The sequence below is a fragment of the Saccopteryx bilineata genome, chromosome X (assembly GCF_036850765.1).
Source record: "Saccopteryx bilineata isolate mSacBil1 chromosome X, mSacBil1_pri_phased_curated, whole genome shotgun sequence".
NCBI classification, from domain to species: Eukaryota; Metazoa; Chordata; class Mammalia; order Chiroptera; family Emballonuridae; genus Saccopteryx; species Saccopteryx bilineata.
The window spans coordinates 24,019,807-24,037,506 of record NC_089502.1 but is presented as its reverse complement, the minus strand read 5'-3'; the positions used below and the strand labels follow the sequence as shown (position 1 = coordinate 24,037,506).

General features: G+C 36.0%; 1 protein-coding gene across 5 annotated transcripts in view; it reads left to right on the top strand.

The window, feature by feature from the left end:
• The window catches only part of STAG2 (STAG2 cohesin complex component), a 154,731-nt gene that overhangs the window by 68,967 nt on the left and 68,064 nt on the right, over positions 1-17,700 (top strand). For all 5 annotated transcript variants that reach the window (XM_066248616.1, XM_066248617.1, XM_066248619.1 and 2 more), the window contains exons 2-4: positions 2,278-2,421; positions 6,421-6,499; positions 10,708-10,872. In XM_066248616.1, coding sequence (XP_066104713.1) covers positions 2,378-2,421; positions 6,421-6,499; positions 10,708-10,872 — 288 coding nt within the window. In that variant the 5' untranslated portion in view covers positions 2,278-2,377. The remainder of the gene's footprint in view (positions 1-2,277; positions 2,422-6,420; positions 6,500-10,707; positions 10,873-17,700) is intronic.

Here is a 17,700-nt window from a genome sequence, read left to right as displayed (position 1 = left end):
TAGATAACCTCAGGGTTTGGTTGGAATTTATTTAGCTCTGTACGTCTCCAGCTCTCTTTAAAAAAACAAAATTGTTTGTTTGTCTATTTATTTATTTATTTTTGTAATTTTCTGAAGTTGGAAACGAGGAGAGACAGTCAGACAGACTCCTGCATGCGCCCGACAGGGATCCACCCGGCACGCCCACCAGGTGGCGATGATCTGCCCACTAGGGGCGATGCTCTGCCCCTCCTGGGTGTCGCTCTGTGGCGACCAGAGCCACTCCAGCGCCTGGGGCAGAGGCCAAGGAGACATCCCCAGCGCCCGGGCCATCTTTGCTCCAATGGAGCCTCACTGCGGGAGGGGAAGAGAGAGACAGAGAGGAAGGAGAGGGGGAGGGGTGGAGAAGCAGATGGGCGCTTCTCCTGTGTGCCCTGGCTGGGAATCGAACCTGGGACTTCTGCATGCCAGGCCGACGCTCTACCACTGAGCCAACCGGCCAGGGCCGTTTTTTTCTTCTTTAAAAAAGAACTTTCCTTTTAAAAATAAGTTGGGATTGTTAAGCATCTAGGTGTGTCCTACATATAATGGCAAGCCTCAGAGTTGTGGTGTACTGTTTAGCTAACTCCTTAGGTTACAGTAAGAAAACCAGATTAACAATTAGCTGTCTTGGAGGGGAACAATCCTGGGACCATGATTTAGTGTAAGGAGAAAATGATGCTAATAGTCATACCTAAATAAATATTTTACATTGTGAGTATTCTTGAGTAGAAGTTCAAAGTGTAGTGATATAGACAACCCTTGATTATTCAGGGCTTACTTTGTGGATTATTCATTCTTGTTTCTTTTATTACCCTCATTATTTTGCTATTATAGTTGCTTAATTAGAGTGAACTAAGAAATGCCGTGTTTTTACTGGCCATTTATGATCGTTTTAGAGATTGAGAATTAATGGGAAAATAGAGTTATCAGTTTTTCTTGTATTATGTGTGTTATATTGGAAGAGATCAGTAGAAGTTAATACTGATGTGTGATAGTTGAACATTTATCATTAGATGGATATGTTTAATCTCACCTACCTTTTCTTACTTGGGAATAAAAGAAAAATATAAGAAAATTTTAAAAGCAAGGTACACATAAGATTAATAACTTGAGATCCAGCCTATTTTCTCTTTTTGTTGTAGACTTGGCATTTGCTCTTAGGTCATTCTTTCATTTAGGAGCTGCATCCTTGACCTTCAGAACTAAAAATAGTACCCTTCCTCTGGCTAAACTTAGACTGTTGTTCCTATGACATTATTGGTATTTAAATTGATTATAAGTTCCTTCAGGGAAAGGGAACAGATTGGAGCTAGCATTTCCCACCCTTTTCTATTCAACACAATGCGGTATTATCATGAAGAGGTTATTAATAAGCCAGGCTTTGGATTTTTGGATTGTGTTTTTCTTCTACAATAGAAAAGTCAGCTTTTATAGTAAATATTCTATAATTCTATCTTAAGTTTTTGTTTTTTTTTGTATTTTTCTGAAGCTGGAAACGGGGAGAAACAGACAGACTCCCGCATGCGTCCGACCGGGATCCATCTGGCAAGCGGGCGATGCTCTGCCCACCAGGGGGCGATGCTCTGCCCTCCGGGGCTTCGCTCTGCCGCGACCAGAGCCACTTCAGCGCCTGGGGCAGAGGCCAAGGAGCCATCCCCAGCGCCCGGGCCATCTTTGCTCCAATGGAGCCCTGGCTGCGGGAGGGGAAGAAAGAGACAGAGAGGAAGGGGGGGGTGGAGAAGCAAATGGGCGCCTCCCCTATGCGCCCTGGCCGGGAATCGAACCCGGGTCCCCCGCACGCCAGGCCGACGCTCTACCGCTGAGCCAACCGGCCAGGGCCTATCTTAAGTTTTTTATTTGCTCCTTTTTATGTACTGTACACTATCAGCAAAAGTTGACAGAATTTTCAAACATCTTGTATTATGGTTTAAACTTGTCATAAGGGTTTCAAGACCAGTAAAGAGTCACATCATGTTCCTAGTTAAGGCATATATTTTTTAAAACCAGGCTAGAGAACCATAACAATTTAAAAATAATTGTCTGTAATACAAGCCTCTTTCTCTGTGTCTGTAACTGTTGTGGGGCTACAATAGTTACAACAAATCCTTATCCAGAAATTAGTCAAATGCAAGAGAAAGAAATTCTATCTACTGAAACATTCTAGGAGGCACAAGGTAATTTAGTTTTTGAGTGTAGATGCCCTTCCCAATATTTTTGGTGTGTTTATAATAGATATGGCATTCCTCCCCTTTAAAGGAATTGTCTGTCTTAGAAGAAAGAAGCAAACCATTGTTTTACCCACGTAAATATATGAATATATTTCTGACATTGGAGCGTTCCAGAAGATGATAAAGAAATGATAGCAGCTCCAGAAATACCAACTGATTTTAATCTACTACAGTAAGTATATTATGATGATTTTTTAAAATACTTTTTCCACAACATAGGAAATGTGTTAACGTCAGTTAAAATTAATTCTTTAAAAGATCTAATACAGTGGTCCCCAACCTTTTTTGGGCCACGGACCGGTTTAATGTCAGAAAATATTTTCACGGACCGGCCTTTAGGGTGGGATGGATAAATGTATCACGTGACCGAGACAAGTGTCAAGAGTGAGTCTTAGACGGATGTAACAGGGAATCTGGTCATTTTTAAAAAATAAAACATCATCAGACTCAAATATAAATAAAACAGAAATAATGTAAGTTATTTATTGTTTCCTCTGCGGACTGGTACCAAATGGCCCATGGACCGGTATGGGTCTGTGGCCTGGGGGTTTGGGACCACTAATACATAAGATATAGTATAGTATGTATACTTAAAAATTTATATTAATTAATGTTCATTGGACTCTGTGACAGTAATTATTCCATTTTTTGGTACTATATATTAAATTAATTTTTTTAAATTTAGGCACTCAGCTATTTATTATTTTTGCTGTGTAATTGAGTCCACGCTTGGTTTTACAATAGCAACTGTTTGGAGGGAGTATCATGAAACTCTTGAAAAGTGTTCTCATTAGCAAGAAATATATCCTGCCGCAGTATTGAGGATGTAATATCAGCTTTCTGTGGTGATCAAATCAATGACGACATGCTAAAGCAAATCTAGGAGGGTAGGACATGCTCTCTGTATTTTAGCAGAAATAGTTACATTCTTATTAATCCATAAAGTGACTTCAACATAGGTATTTTCTTTACCTGTATCTTAACAGCTGCCTATATTCCTTATTCAACTTTTATCCCAATTATTCTTTGGTGATATTGGACAGAATTTGAACTGCTATGTGTAAGAATGGTTTTCATACTGCATCCCAGTTTCATGAAGTGCCTCAGTGAAAAGTGAACCTGCTTATGGATCCCTTTAGCTTGACACACAGATATATACCACACCATATTTACTATAAGAGTCTTTAAAACTTGATTTGAAAACCGTCTGGTTGCTAAAAATAATGAAGACAACAGATAGATGTACGTGGTGGTAATCAGTGTTCTCTTTTGATGGTGTATAAATTTTCATTTTAAAAATAATTTTATTTTCACCGTCACTCTACAGATCTAGTGGAATATTGCCAATATTTCAAAGTATGATTTTTTAAATGTGATTTTTAATCCCAGTGGATACTGACTATTTTAAGATTTTTGGTTCTCCCCCTCCGCCTCTCCTTGGAGCAGGCCCGCACTTTCCCTCCCCCTTCTCCAAGGTGTGTTTTCTTTCCCTTCTTTTTCCTGAGCATACATAGCCCGGTTGACTTTACTTCTACCTCTGTGACTTTATGAATAAACTTCTGCTTGTTAAAAAACGATTTTTGAGGATAAGTTTTTTTTTTCTTTGAGAGAGGATATGTGATAGTTTGAGAAAAAAATCTTTGGTGTTACTATTGTAAAATTACCTTATGAATTTCTTATATATTAATTAAGGGTTAGAAATGATCAGAAGGGTTTGTATTATAAACTAGACCATTGATTGTTAGACTATCTTGAGTAAGTAGGGCCTGATACAGGATAATGGATAAAAGAGAATTGATTTGTGTAGGTAAATAGGAGGGGAGTATTTGTGGATTAGGGTAAAGAGGAAGAAGTTTAAGGTTCATTCATAGATAGCTGAATAGCTGACTCATGAAGTTTCAAGTCACTCAAAGGTTAAGGCCAATATTCTCCTTAAACATATCTATTCCACCGAGAATAGGTTTTATTGTTGTTTTAATCTTAAAAGCAGAGGAAAGCACTGGAGAAACAGGCTTAGGAGAATGTTTCTTCTCCAGTTGAGGATATTTTAGACTCCTTTACTGATTACTCCAGCTTTCTTTAGGTTTTCCCAGTTAGTAATCAAACCTCTAATACTAATTACTCTTTTACTTGGGATAGCCTGGAGATGGGATTTAAGAATGTAACTTAGCCTGACCAGGTGGTGGTGCAGTAGCTAGAGCGTTGGCTCGGGATGCTGAGGATCCAGGTTCAATATCCTGAGGTCGCTGGCTTGAGTGTGGGATTGTAGATGTGACCCCATGGTTGCTGGCTTCAGCAAGGGGGGGTCACTGGCTCAGCTGAAGTGGTGCCCCCTATCAAGAAACATGTGAAAGCAATCAGTGAACAACTAAGGTGCTGCAACTATGAGTTAATGCTTCTTGTTTCTTTCCCTTCCTGTCTCTCGTTTAAAAAAAATGTAATTTAGCTTTTCATTACTCTAGTCATTAGAATATTGTGAAAGCTCATGTTTGTTTGCAGGCTTACTGTAGTTACTGAGCCAAGAGAGTTGGTGTCCCACAAATATATTGGGAAGAAAAAAGTATTACTATACACCAAGATATTTAAAAACATTTTTAGTTTTTTTTGCAAGGCCGTCTAGACATGTGAGAAGAATATTGATGATGGCAATCTTCTTAAGATGTAACAGGCATAAGTTTCAGGGTTAATATTATAGTAGTCATTCAGTTTTTGGTGCATTAGCTCTTGGAAATGTTATTTATTACAGGCTCTTTCCTCACAACATTATAGAACATAGTTAGGATTGCCATTATCTTCAATACATTGTTTAAATTACTTTGTAGATAAGTGCTATAAATAGTAACCCCCACCTGTATTTTGACCATTACTTTAGATTTATAAGGTATTCTTCCTACCTCACAGCTTCTGAACAATTGGTTATTATAGCAATAAAAATAGAAATAGAAGAAATATAGAGAAGACTAACTTTAGAAAAATAGCCTTTTACTTTGATCCATATTTATTTATTTATTTATTTATTGACTTTAGAAAGAGAGAGGAATGGGGGTGGGGAGAGAAACATCAGTTTGTTGTTCCACTTTTTTATACATTCACTGGTTGATTCTGGTATGTGTTGTGACCAGGGATCGATCCCACAACCATGGCACATTGGCACAACACTCTAGTCAACGGAGCTACCTGGATAGGGCTTGATTTATATATCTGAAGCAAATCTGGTACACATTTTGAGTGGTAAAACCATTATCTTTTAGGGTGTGACTCAATTCTGAAATCCATTGTGACCCAAATACCAAGTATAAGTTGCCTTACAGCAGTTAAATGAGAGTATGTTATTATTAGTTATTAGTTTGCTTTTTTATGTGTAAGACTATCCAGTTTATAAAAAACACTCCTCCTCCAAACTATGGCACAATTCTTAGAATGACAGATTTATATCATGGAGATTGAAGACACTTTAGAGATTTCATTCTTTCCTACATACACATTGTTTATAGATGTGAAGATTGAAAGGTTGTCATTTGGCCAAGATCACACTGTTTCTTAGTACTAGTACCAGTTCTCCTAACTATAGCTTACTACTTCTTTATTTATAAAGAATTTTGGTCAGTTAGCATACTTCCCTACTGTGTTTCAAATGATTTTAGTTTGTAAAAATGTTTCATACCTATTCTTTCAAAAATAAATGTTTTATATGGTTACACCTGGATTTAGAAATATTTCTGAGTGAGGTAGTAGAGGACAGAGTATCTTTAATATTGTTAAAATTTCCTGATAAAATTTCTCTAATGACTAATGTTAAAATACAGTTTTCCCTGAGCACTGTGGTCTTGGAATCAGAAAATGAAAACAGCCGTTAAAACAGAACAGCACCATAGTTCTTAGGATTAAAATTTTGAGAGCCACTGGTTTCGTCTTTATGCTTTGGTTGTAAATTAGCAAAATAAAGGAAGGTTTAGACATTTGTGCTTCAGATTATTGGTTTTGTAGTTGGTTATTTTATATGTTTGGTAGTATGCTATGGTATGATTTGGGAAATTGATTGCATTTAATGCGAATAAGAAGTTTTGTAATGAGTTAACCAAATCTTTCTTTTAGAAAATATGGCAAAAATTAGAAACCACATCTACATTTCTGCTGAAGGTTTTAATAATTGTTTATCTTTCTGTCACAGGGAGTCAGAAACACATTTTTCTTCTGACACAGATTTTGAAGACGTTGAAGGAAAAACCCAAAAGCAAGGCAAAGGAAAAGTATGTATAGAATATGTGGCTTTATTTTGATTTGTAAGGTCATTCAAATATATATATTTGAACCAGATAAAAATATAAATAATTATGTATATAACATAGCTGTTTTAGTTATATCTGAGATGATGTTGTCTTTTTAAAATTAGTATGGTAAGCCTTCTGAACATGTGGTTTTGGGGCTTCTAGATCAAGTATCTTTTATCTATTTTCATGACTGTAAAGATAAAGTTAATACATTGTAGTTTCTACTCGTGTATTTGCAAAGTACAGTATACTAAGCAAAATGTGATATCCTGTTGGCTTTATTTTTGTTTACACATGAGTAGTTAAATATAATTGCAAAGAAGTTAAAAAATTTTTCTTATTCCAAAGCACTCTAAAAATGTAACCTACAACCATTTCCTATCTAATGGATTATGATGGACAATAGTTTTATTCTTTATATGTAATGTCAAGTGAAGTTCTGAGTAAATAGAATGCAAGTTTAGAATATGAGTGGGTACCCTGAGGGCTCTGGGTAACTTGGCTAATGGTTAAATAATTTTGCTGTTTTGGAAAAGTACATTTGACTCTGTGCATGTGTGTATATGCATTGGGCAAAATATGGCTTGTTTTTGTCCAGCAATTTCTTAACCATGATGAATTTTATAGTTATATTTTTTTTCTTTTTTCGGGGGGAGGGCAGAGACAGGGAGAGTCAGAGAGAGAGACAGATAAGGACAGACAGACAGGAAGGGAGAGAGATGAGAAACATCAATTCTTCATTGTGGTTCCTTAGTTCATTGATTGATTTCTCATATGTGCCTTGACAGGCGGTGGGGGGGAGTTGGCTACAGCAGACCGAGTGACCCCTTGCTCGAGCCAGCGACCTTAGGCTCAAGCTGGTGAGCCTTGCTCAAACCAGATGAGCCCTCGCTCAAGCTGGCGACCTCGGGGTCTCGAACCTGGGTCCTCCGCATCCCTGTCCCACGCTCTCTCCACTGCGCCACCACCTGGTCAGGCTGTATTTCTTTATGACACATTTAATTTTAAAAAGTTTAATATAGAAACATACAGTAACAAAGCAAAAATTTCCCATAAATTTATCATCCAAGGTAATTTATTCTTTAACATTTTGGTAAACATACTTTGGTACATATACCTATGTGTAAACACGAACATACAATTCTACTTAAATAGAATCATGCTATGCAAACTATTTAATTTGCTTTTAAAATTCAGTGGTATATTATCAGTAATCTTCATATATTAGATTTTTTTTCTGTCATTTTCAATGATAGCATCCAATTTTATGTATGGGACATAATTTATTTAACTAGTTCATGGAATACTATGCTCATGGAATATATTATAATAAGAGCTACCATGTTTCACACTATACTATGCACGTTCCATGGCACTGTGAAAATGCATTTACATATTACCTAATTTATTATTTGAACAACCTTGTGGATTAGGAAACTTCCTTATTTTATAGATAGGAAACGAAGGTCCAGAGAAATCAGTGGTTAAAGAATATGAGCCTATAACTGTTTAAAGATGGTGCTTTTAATCCATAATAGCAGTGATTGTCAACCCATGTGTCTCAAGACTTTTTAAAAATGCAATACCTAACTATTTAGTCAGGGGCAATGACTACTTTTCCCTTAGATTGTCAAAAGTAAAGAATGAAATCAGCCAGTGCGACAATTGTCATCTACTATGAGCACCCTATCTGGAACCATAAATATATAGGTTATATAATAGGGTTGCATCTTATTAGTTACATTGCATAATAAGGTTGTATCTGGTTGGTTAATTCTTGGTACCAGAAATCGTTATGTACAAATACAGGCCACCTGATTTTTTTATTTATTCATTTTTAGAAGGGGGGGGAGAAAGAAGGTAGGGGAGGAGCAGGAAGGATCAACTCTCATATGTGCCTTGATCAGGCAAGCACAGGTTTTCAAACCAGTGACCTCAGCGTTACAGGTCAGTGCTTTATCTACTGCGCCACCACAGGTCACGCTAGGCACCTGATTTTTTAAAAAGTCACTTTGGACCAAAAAGGGTAGGTGATTACTATTATTTTTTGGTAAATTAATCAAAATTATACCTATTTTTTTATTTGGTCAGACTGGAAAAAAAATATATTTTTTTGTGCTGTAGAATTTTAGAAATGAGTTTATGTGTGTCTTGAAATGGAAAAGGTTGAGAATCACTGCACTATAGTATACGTAATGCCGGTGGCTGAGGCTAGGCAGGTCCACACTGGATTCGGGCAGACGGTAGAGAAACTGCAGAGCTGGAAAGGGTTGGGCCATTCTGTTTAATAAAGCCTCACAACGGACAAACACACAGGCAGGGGGAACCGCCCGTCAGGCAGACAAACAGCAAAATGGCCCCTCGCAGTGGTGGGCAGGCAATCTGCCATCTGTGATCCCCCATCTCTGGAGTGCAAGCACCCCTAGCCTTATACAGGCCATACACACGTGGTGCTGCCACACAGTCACATACCAGTCAGGCAAAGTGCTTGCAGCTGGTAACCCCGCCAGCAAGTCTAACGGCTGCTGCACAGTGTACTACCTCCTAGTCTCTTTTTAGAGATTTTTTCTTCTCCATGATTGAACCCGGGTTAGCATGTTTACTTCTTGTACTTCCCTGCATTATCACCCCTTGCACATTCTTCCCTGCATTATCACTCCTTGCACATTGTTTTTTCTAGCTCAGCATATTCACTGAGCCATTTCCATTGTATTAGTTTTTCATACCAACAGGGAATGGGAGGCATATGATAGATAAATTGCAAATATATAGCTCCGTGTTAATTAATATTAGCATTTTTTACTTTTCTAGTGTACTTCTTGTAGTTGATCTTTTCTTTCACCCTTATCTCTGAAATTCCTTTTATTGGGGACAAAAGCCTTTCATTCTACAATTAAGAATTAATGACTTAGGTTCACAAAGACTGAATATTGTTAACAAAATAATGTAAGTTAAGCAGTAAAATCTTTTAGTTGTTAGGAAGGGATTTGAAGAAGTTAAGAGTAGGGTGGTGTTGAACTCTTAGAGGAGGAGGAGGAACCTTTATGGGACACAATATAGAAGCATACAGGCTGTCAGTGGGGATACATTTGTAGACCTGCTTGTAGATCAGGGAGCTGCAAACTGGCCTTTTTTGTACTGCCCACCAATTAAGAATTGTTTTTACATTTTTAAAGGTTTGTAACAATAAAGAAATTATGACAGATCAGTTATGTGCCCCACAAAGCTATAAATATTTTCTGTGAGGTTCTTTACACATAAAGTTTGCCTACCCTTGCTTTAGGTCAGTGCTTTTCAATCGACAGTTCATGAACTGGAGCTGGTTTGCCAGAAATGGTGGTTAACTCTTTCATGAACCAGCACGAAATTTCTGGCAGACCGGCAGTTGAAAAACACTGCTCTAGGTCATAGAAATGTGTTAGTTTAAAAGATACCTTAGAAAGCATTTATTCTATTCTGTAAAGATTTTAGTACATTTCTAGCATTTTAGAAATGAGAATGCTAAGTTAGGGAATGACTTATTTTTCTATAACAAGTTATAAAAGCTGTGGGAGGTATTTTATAACTCAGGTGTATAGACAGTCTTTTCACAGGTTTAGGAAGCCCCTCACCCCAGTATTGATAACTTTCCTATAAAGGGGCCTCATTTCCATAGTGTTCATATAAATTGAATTTTCCTGATAAGTAAGTGTTGGAGGGAGGGCCCAGATAAGAGTGAGGTTGATATGCCTATTCTATTTAGAATTCCTTTGTCAGTGTACTGCAGTGATCTATGATGACTAACAATAGGTGTCAAGCTAAATGTTAAAACTAAGTGTGAGTGGCTTATTTGATAAAGCAGCAACCCTATGGGGTAGGTATGGTTTTATTCTCAATTTACAAATTCAAAATCTCTCTGAAGCACAGTGTGGTTAAGTAATGTGCTTAAGATCACTCAGCTAATAGAAGTTTGGCCCCATGAAGCCTGTCACTCTGCAGAGGCTCTGCTGCTACCTACAATGTCATGTGTGGTGCATGGCAGTATAGATGAAAAAAGAGGCTGCCACAAGCACACCATTCTATATGGCGGGTATGGCATGCCCCTTTAGGTTTAAGCGTGTTTATGCATCTTGTCAGCTGCTTCTGTACTTTTAATTTGAGTTCTCAAAGATAATGATATAATTTAACTAACTTGTGTTTTTATGCAGACTTGTAAAAAAGGCAAAAAGGGCCCAGGAGAAAAGGGCAAAGGTGGAAATGGAGGAGGAAAACCTCCTTCTGGTGCAAACCGAATGAATGGTCATCACCAACAGAATGGAGTGGAAAACATGATGTTGTTTGAAGTTGTTAAAATGGGCAAGAGTGCTATGCAGGTAATGTTTATCACGTTCTTCCCAGGTTATTTGTACATTGTGAACATTAGTCAGTTAAATGAAATATATCCCTAGTTTTTTAAAATTGTGTTGAAAATATTTCTAGCACTGCTTATTAAAAAAAAACATCAAACTATTTAGCAAACTAGAGATTTGTCTATTCAGACATAAGACCTTTAAGCTGTGTATTGAATTATTTTCTGCTGCATTATTTTTCCCCCTAAATTTATTGATTGCTTTTAGAGAGATAGAGGGGGGAGAGAACCTACTGAGCTAACCAGCCAGGGTTGCATTATTTTCTTTTAATGATATCTAAAAATAAATTATTTGGTCAAAACTATGCTGATGTAAACCCTGATGATGAAGTTTCAATTTCACCTGAATTTAGATAGCTGCCATTAAAATATGAAGCCCTTTGCCCATATAGAATTTCTAGCTGAGTGACCTAATATAATCACTATCCGCATTGGGTAATTGATTTTTTTAAGTGAGAGGAGGGGCTAGAGAGACATGTACCCTCATTGCGATCCATCTGGCAGCCTCTGTCTGAGTCTGAGACTAGAATCAACTGAGCTATCCTCAGTTCCCTGGGCTGATGCTCTGACCAGTTGAGCCATTGGCTGTGAGAGAGGAAGAAAGAGAGAAGGGGAAGAGGGCGGGGAAGAGAAGCAGATGGTTGCTTCTCATGGGTCCTCTGACCAGGGATTGACCCTGGGACTTCCGTATACCAGGCTGATGCTCTAGCCACTGGGAAAAATGGCTAGGGCCAAATTGAGTTATTTTGATCACTGTTCTCTATTACAAATTTTATTACTTATTTCATAGCAGAAGGCAAAAAGTTATATCCATGGTTAAATAATACTAATTATGTTTCTTTATAATGTTATGACAGTAGCATTTATATTTTATAATGGAGGCTAAACTCATGTGGCTTTTAAATATTGAATCAACACTATAGTCAAGGAATATACATGCTTAATAAAGTTATTTAATTTATAAAAAAAATTTATAGGGAATAGGTATTTTCTTTATAGAATTAACTTGAATCAATAAAAGGTACACATGGATGGGTTAGGGAGAACTAGCCATTTAAGTTTTTTTTAATGAATAACTTAAAGTCACGTCTTGTTTATAAATATGGACTTATCTAAATACTTGTGGTTTTGTAAATGAAATTTAAAATTATCAATAGGAACTGATAAAGATCATTTTCTACATGTAAAACTAAAAAGAATGCTTAGTTTCGACACTATTACCAGTTGTGCAGAACATTGTATTTTTTCTCTTCCCCCCTCTCCCTCTTTTCCTTCCCTCCTTTCTTCCTTCATTCCTTCCTTTTTCTTTCCTCTCTTCCTTCCTTCCAGGAAGGGAGAGAGATGAGAAGCATCAACTCCTAGTTGCATCACTTTAGTTGTTCATTGATTGACTCTAATACATGCCTTGACCTGTGGGCGGGGGTGGGGAGTTCCAGCTGAGCCAGTAACACCTGGCTTAAGCAAGCCAGCTGCTATGGAATCATGTTGATGATCCCATGCTCCAGCTGGTGAGCCTACACTCAAGCCCTAGCCGGTGACCTTGGGGTTTGAATTTGGGGCCTCAGCATCCCAGGTCGACATGCTATCCACTACGCAACCATCAGGCAGACCATTGTATTTTCTAAATTTGAATTCGCCTTTATTTATTCACATATGGTTTGCTTTCATATATTCGTGATTAGGATGTGGATTATATTTCGTATTTAATGTTTTAAAAGGTTATTTTTTGTGCAAGTTTGTTATTTTAAAAAATATCTATGTAACTATGCTAATAGTTTATTTAGTCATTCTCTAATTTAAAAATTTACCCCCCTTTCTGTAGTTTCCATTTTTGGTTAATTTTATCTAAGAGATAAATGATTTTATTTATATTATGGAATTTTTAAAATTTGTATTGATTTTAGAGAGAGGATGGAGAGAGAGATAGAGATCAGTTTGTTCTACTTATTTATGCAGTCATTGGTTGATTCTTATATGTGCCCTGACCAGGGATCTAAGTAGTTAAATGCATTAATTCTTTTTTGGTATCTTTCATTTCTGTTATATAAGAAATCTCAACTTATATCCATGCTAATCAGGATATTCTATTTTTGTATAGTCTGTAGTCTATTTTTGTTTTAACTTTTCATGTCATCAAAAATTTTTACTATAAAATATGAGGGGTTAAGCTTTCTATTTCCTTTGTTAACAATATCTCAGTATTTAAAGAGTTTTCCTTATTTTTGTGTTGCTTATGCTTTGTCATGTATTAAAATTATACCTCTAAGCCAGGGGTCTCAAACTCGTGGCCCGCCGAACAATTCTGTGCAGCCCGCAGACTAATCCACGAAGTTCAAAATATTTTGGATAAAATTAAGTAAGCCTAGGGGTCTACTTGTATTTTTCATTTCTCTAGCATCCTAGCTAGATATTAGCTTAGTTAACAGCAGTTGTGATGCGAACTACAGTTTCTGGTCGTTTTGTGACACTGAGTAAACTGCATGTACGATTGTGCTTGTTGTACTGATTTTTTTTTTGTTTTCAACTGCAGTGAGAAAAGTGTTGCATAACAGTTGCCTTTTGTAGACCTAGTGCGGCCCGCTGAACGGCTGTGATCTTGCTCTGCGGCCCACATGCTGAGTTGAGTTTGAGACCCCTGCTCTAAGCCATTTGTTTTTCTGTTTCTAAATGTGTTTTCCCACTTAAAAGCAGAATGTCCACAGTACCTCTGCATTGATTCCACTGAATCCCCTGTTCATCTCTAGTTTATTTTGTGTACTTCTACTTGCATTATCTAACACTAAATTTGATCAAGGAAATGTACTGTTTGCAAACTTTTCAGAAAAGCTTCCAGCTCAGATTTCCTTTTGGGATACTCGCTATTCTCCAGCTATACAGTATGTATTCTTTCCCTCTCTCTCTCTCTTTTTATTCTCTCTGTAGCCATTTTTCCTCCTTTCTATATCACTTAGGATTGACTAAACCAAATGTCACTCTTTTGAGAAGCATTCTTGGGCTCCATCTCCTTTTTCCATTGAATGTATTTCTTACTCTTCTCTTTTCATTATAGCACTTGGTATATTGTATTACAGTTATGTTATAGTTATGCATATGTCTGAATTTGCTTCTAGATCATTGATTCCTTGATCAGGTACCGTATATTACTCAGTTTTTATATCCCCAGTTTATATCTATTTCAGTAATTATAAATGAGATTGAATAAGTACAAGACTAGCTGTTGGTTTTAAAATAGTTTTTACATTTTAAGAAAGGCAAACCCATGCATATGCCCCTAACTGTTGAATTTTATTTATAGATATTGAATTTCAATGAATAAGTTCTTAGCATACTATTTGATTAAAGTTTTTAAAGTGTATTTCAGTGTGATAGCTTGTATTTTGATTACAAGCAGGCTTGTATTCCTGGTATAAACCCTATTTGATCTTCATAAATAGCTTTTTAATGTAATGTGATCTTCTTGTAAGATTTTACTAAATATTTTTATCTTTATTGATGAAAATAGTTATTGTTCCATTTATTTATTGCTGCATAACAAACTGCTCTAAACTTAGTGATATAAGAGAAAAACCATTTTATTATGTTTAATGATTCTGTGCGCCTAGAAGACAGACAGAACTAAATAGGGGATGGCTCATCTGTGTTCTTGTCTATAATGGCTAGGGCTTTAGCTAAGACAGCTTGACTGAAACAGGGACTAATCCAGAGGCTTCTTTATTCATGTTTGGTACCTAGCCTGCAGAGACTTAAAGGCTGGACTCAACTGGAACTATACCTGGAACACCTACAACTGGTCCTTCCATATGTCTTCTGGGTTTGAAGATTATCCTGTGCAAGAAGGAACAGCTAATTCTCTAGTGCTCCAGGAATGCAGTGCAGAAGTTGAATGGCCTTCTGTGATCTAATTTTGGAAGCACCATTTCTACTGCACTCTTTTAGAACAGGGTTTATACACCCCACTTCTTGGGGAAGAATGTCAGAATTTGGAAGCCACGTTTTAAAACTCTGAGAGTCATACCATGCATTCTCTTTATTTCCTGTATCATATTTGGAATAATCTGTAACACATTTCTTTTATAAATCCATTGCTTAACATACACAAGCTGCTGTAAATTATAGAAGAGGACTGAATTCTAGAAATTGAGTCTAGTTTTAGAATATCTCCAATCTCTGAGTCAGGTAAAACTTAGATAATATTTTCTTTTTCATTTCTATATAATATAATCCTATTTGTTTTTGTACATCAAATTGTACATATTTTACTCACTTTGTACCATTTTTATATTTATTGGTATATAGCTTTAAACATTTCCCACTGACTTTTTGTTCTTTATACAGTATTAGCTATTATTTATCATCACAATTTTAAAAATTTGGTTTATTTAAAAATTGTTTTTATCTGTTTTGTGGTTTCCTTTTCTGTTCACAAAGGAATAAAGTACTGCTTTTATTTTTTCTGTCCTAATTAAAAAAAAATCCTGTATTGGGGTGTATTTCAGATGTCGTGAAATTCACCCTTTTTGAGTGTAAATTCAGTGGTTTTTAGTGGTCCCGTTATCACTACAGTCTAATTTTAGAATATTCTCAATACCCCAAAAAGAAACCATTAGCAGTCACTTTTCCCTCATCTGCCACCAGTCTAAACCACTAAACCTACTTTCTATAAGTTTGCTTATTCTGGACAATTCATATAAATGGGATCATACACTATGTGGTCCTTTTTGAGTGGTTTCTTTGGCTTAGCTAATGTTTTCAAGGTTCATCCATGTTGTGGCATGTATTATATATGTTCTTTTTTAATGTCAAATAATATTTCATTGTATGAATATATAATATGTTGTTGATTCATTCATTCTTCAATGCATGCTTGGTTTGTTTCTACTCTTTGGCTGTTAAGACCGAATGATGCTGTTAAGAGAGTATTGTTGTCCAAGTTTTTATTTGGACATACATTTTCAATTCTTTTGGGTAATTATACCCTAGAATTTGAGTTGCAGGGTCAATATGATAGCTCTATTTAATTTTTTGAGGAGCTGCCAAACTTTTTCAAAGTGGTGGCAGCATTTTTTAATGTTCTCACTGTGTTTTAGCATGCCATTTCTTCACATCCTTGCCAGCATTTGTTATTGTCTTAATTTTTTATTATAGCCATCATAGTGGGTGTGCAGAACTATCTTTCTTACTATAGTTTTGATTTCCATTTCCTTGATGGCCATTTACATTGAGTTGAGCATTTTTTATGTTCTAATAGCCATTTGTATATCTTCTATATAGAAATGTCTATTCAGATCCCTTGCCTATGTTTTTAATTGGGTTATTTACATTTTATAAATGATTGAATTATGAGTTCTTTTTATATTGAATTTATTGGGTGACACTGTTTAATAAAATTATAAGTAAGTTTAAGATGTACAATTCTATAGTACACCATCTGTATATTGTATGTTCACCACCCTAAGTCAGGTCTCCTTCTGTTACCATTTATCCCCCCCCTTTCCCCCTCTTTATCTCCCATTCTGTAGATTGTCTTTTCATTTCCTTGATATGGAGTCCTTTGAAGCACAAAATGTTAATTATGAATAAATCAAATCCATTTTTCCTTTTGTCTCATGCTTTCGCTCTAATATCTAAGAAGCCTTTTTGCTGAATGCACAGTTCTGAATTTTTACTTGTGTGTTTAGTGTTTGAGCTGTTATACATTTTATATCTTTGATCCCTTTTGAGTTGTGTATCGTGTGAAATAGGGTTCAGCTTCATTTTCTTGCACTTGGGTATCCATTTATCCCAGCACCATGTTGAAAAGACTAGTCTTTCTTTGATTTGTCTTGGTATTTTTGTGAAAAGTCAAAAGACCATTGATGTAAAGGTTTATCTCTAGACTCTCAGTTGTATTTCCCGACTTTCATTGGGTCTACATCTTCATCCTTACGTTAGTACTCTGCTGTCTTGGTTACCATAGCTGTGCAGTAAATTTTCAAATCATGAGTGTGAGTCTTCTAATTTTGTTTTTCTTTTTCAAGATTGGCTGTTCTTAATCCCTTGTATTATCAGAAGAATTTTAGGATCAGCTTTTTGTTTCTTAATAAGAATCCATCTGCGATTTTTGGTAGGGCTTGCACTAAATCTTTAGAACAATTTGGAGAGTGTTGTCATAAACTTTCTGTCCTCTCTTTGGTTTGTTACTCTTCAATTTGCCTTTCTTACTAATACACGACTAGGAGGATTCACTGTTGAAAAATTATTTTGTTCATTTTCTCATTGACCCAAGCATTCACTTCTTTAATTTTATTTTTACTTTGATTCTATTGCAGTGTTAATGTTTAAGTATTATTTAGTACAATATTTTAGTCAAAAAGAAATATGTATGTGACTTCTAATATTTTCTAGAATATCTTTAATAATGTCACTAAAATAAGTATTCATGCTTTATAAGGTGATATTACTGAATTTGATTTAATTTTATTATTAAAATGTAGATATAAAATAATATTCATTGACTTAGACAAAAGTGAAATGGTTTTTAGAGGGAGAGGGTTGGGAGAGCGGAGTAAAGAGGGACTAATATTCGGTGACAGAAAATGATTTGACTTTGGGTGATGGACACATAACACAATCAACAGTTTAAGTACTATAAAGATGTTTGCCTGAAACCTGTGTCCAATGTCACTCCATTGAGTTTAATTTCTAAATATAAAAAGAAAATATAATTAAAAATTTATATATATGTATATATTACATTTTAAGTAAGTGATAGCAGTTGGTGTTAAATTTTAATGATTTTGATCAAACTGAATTC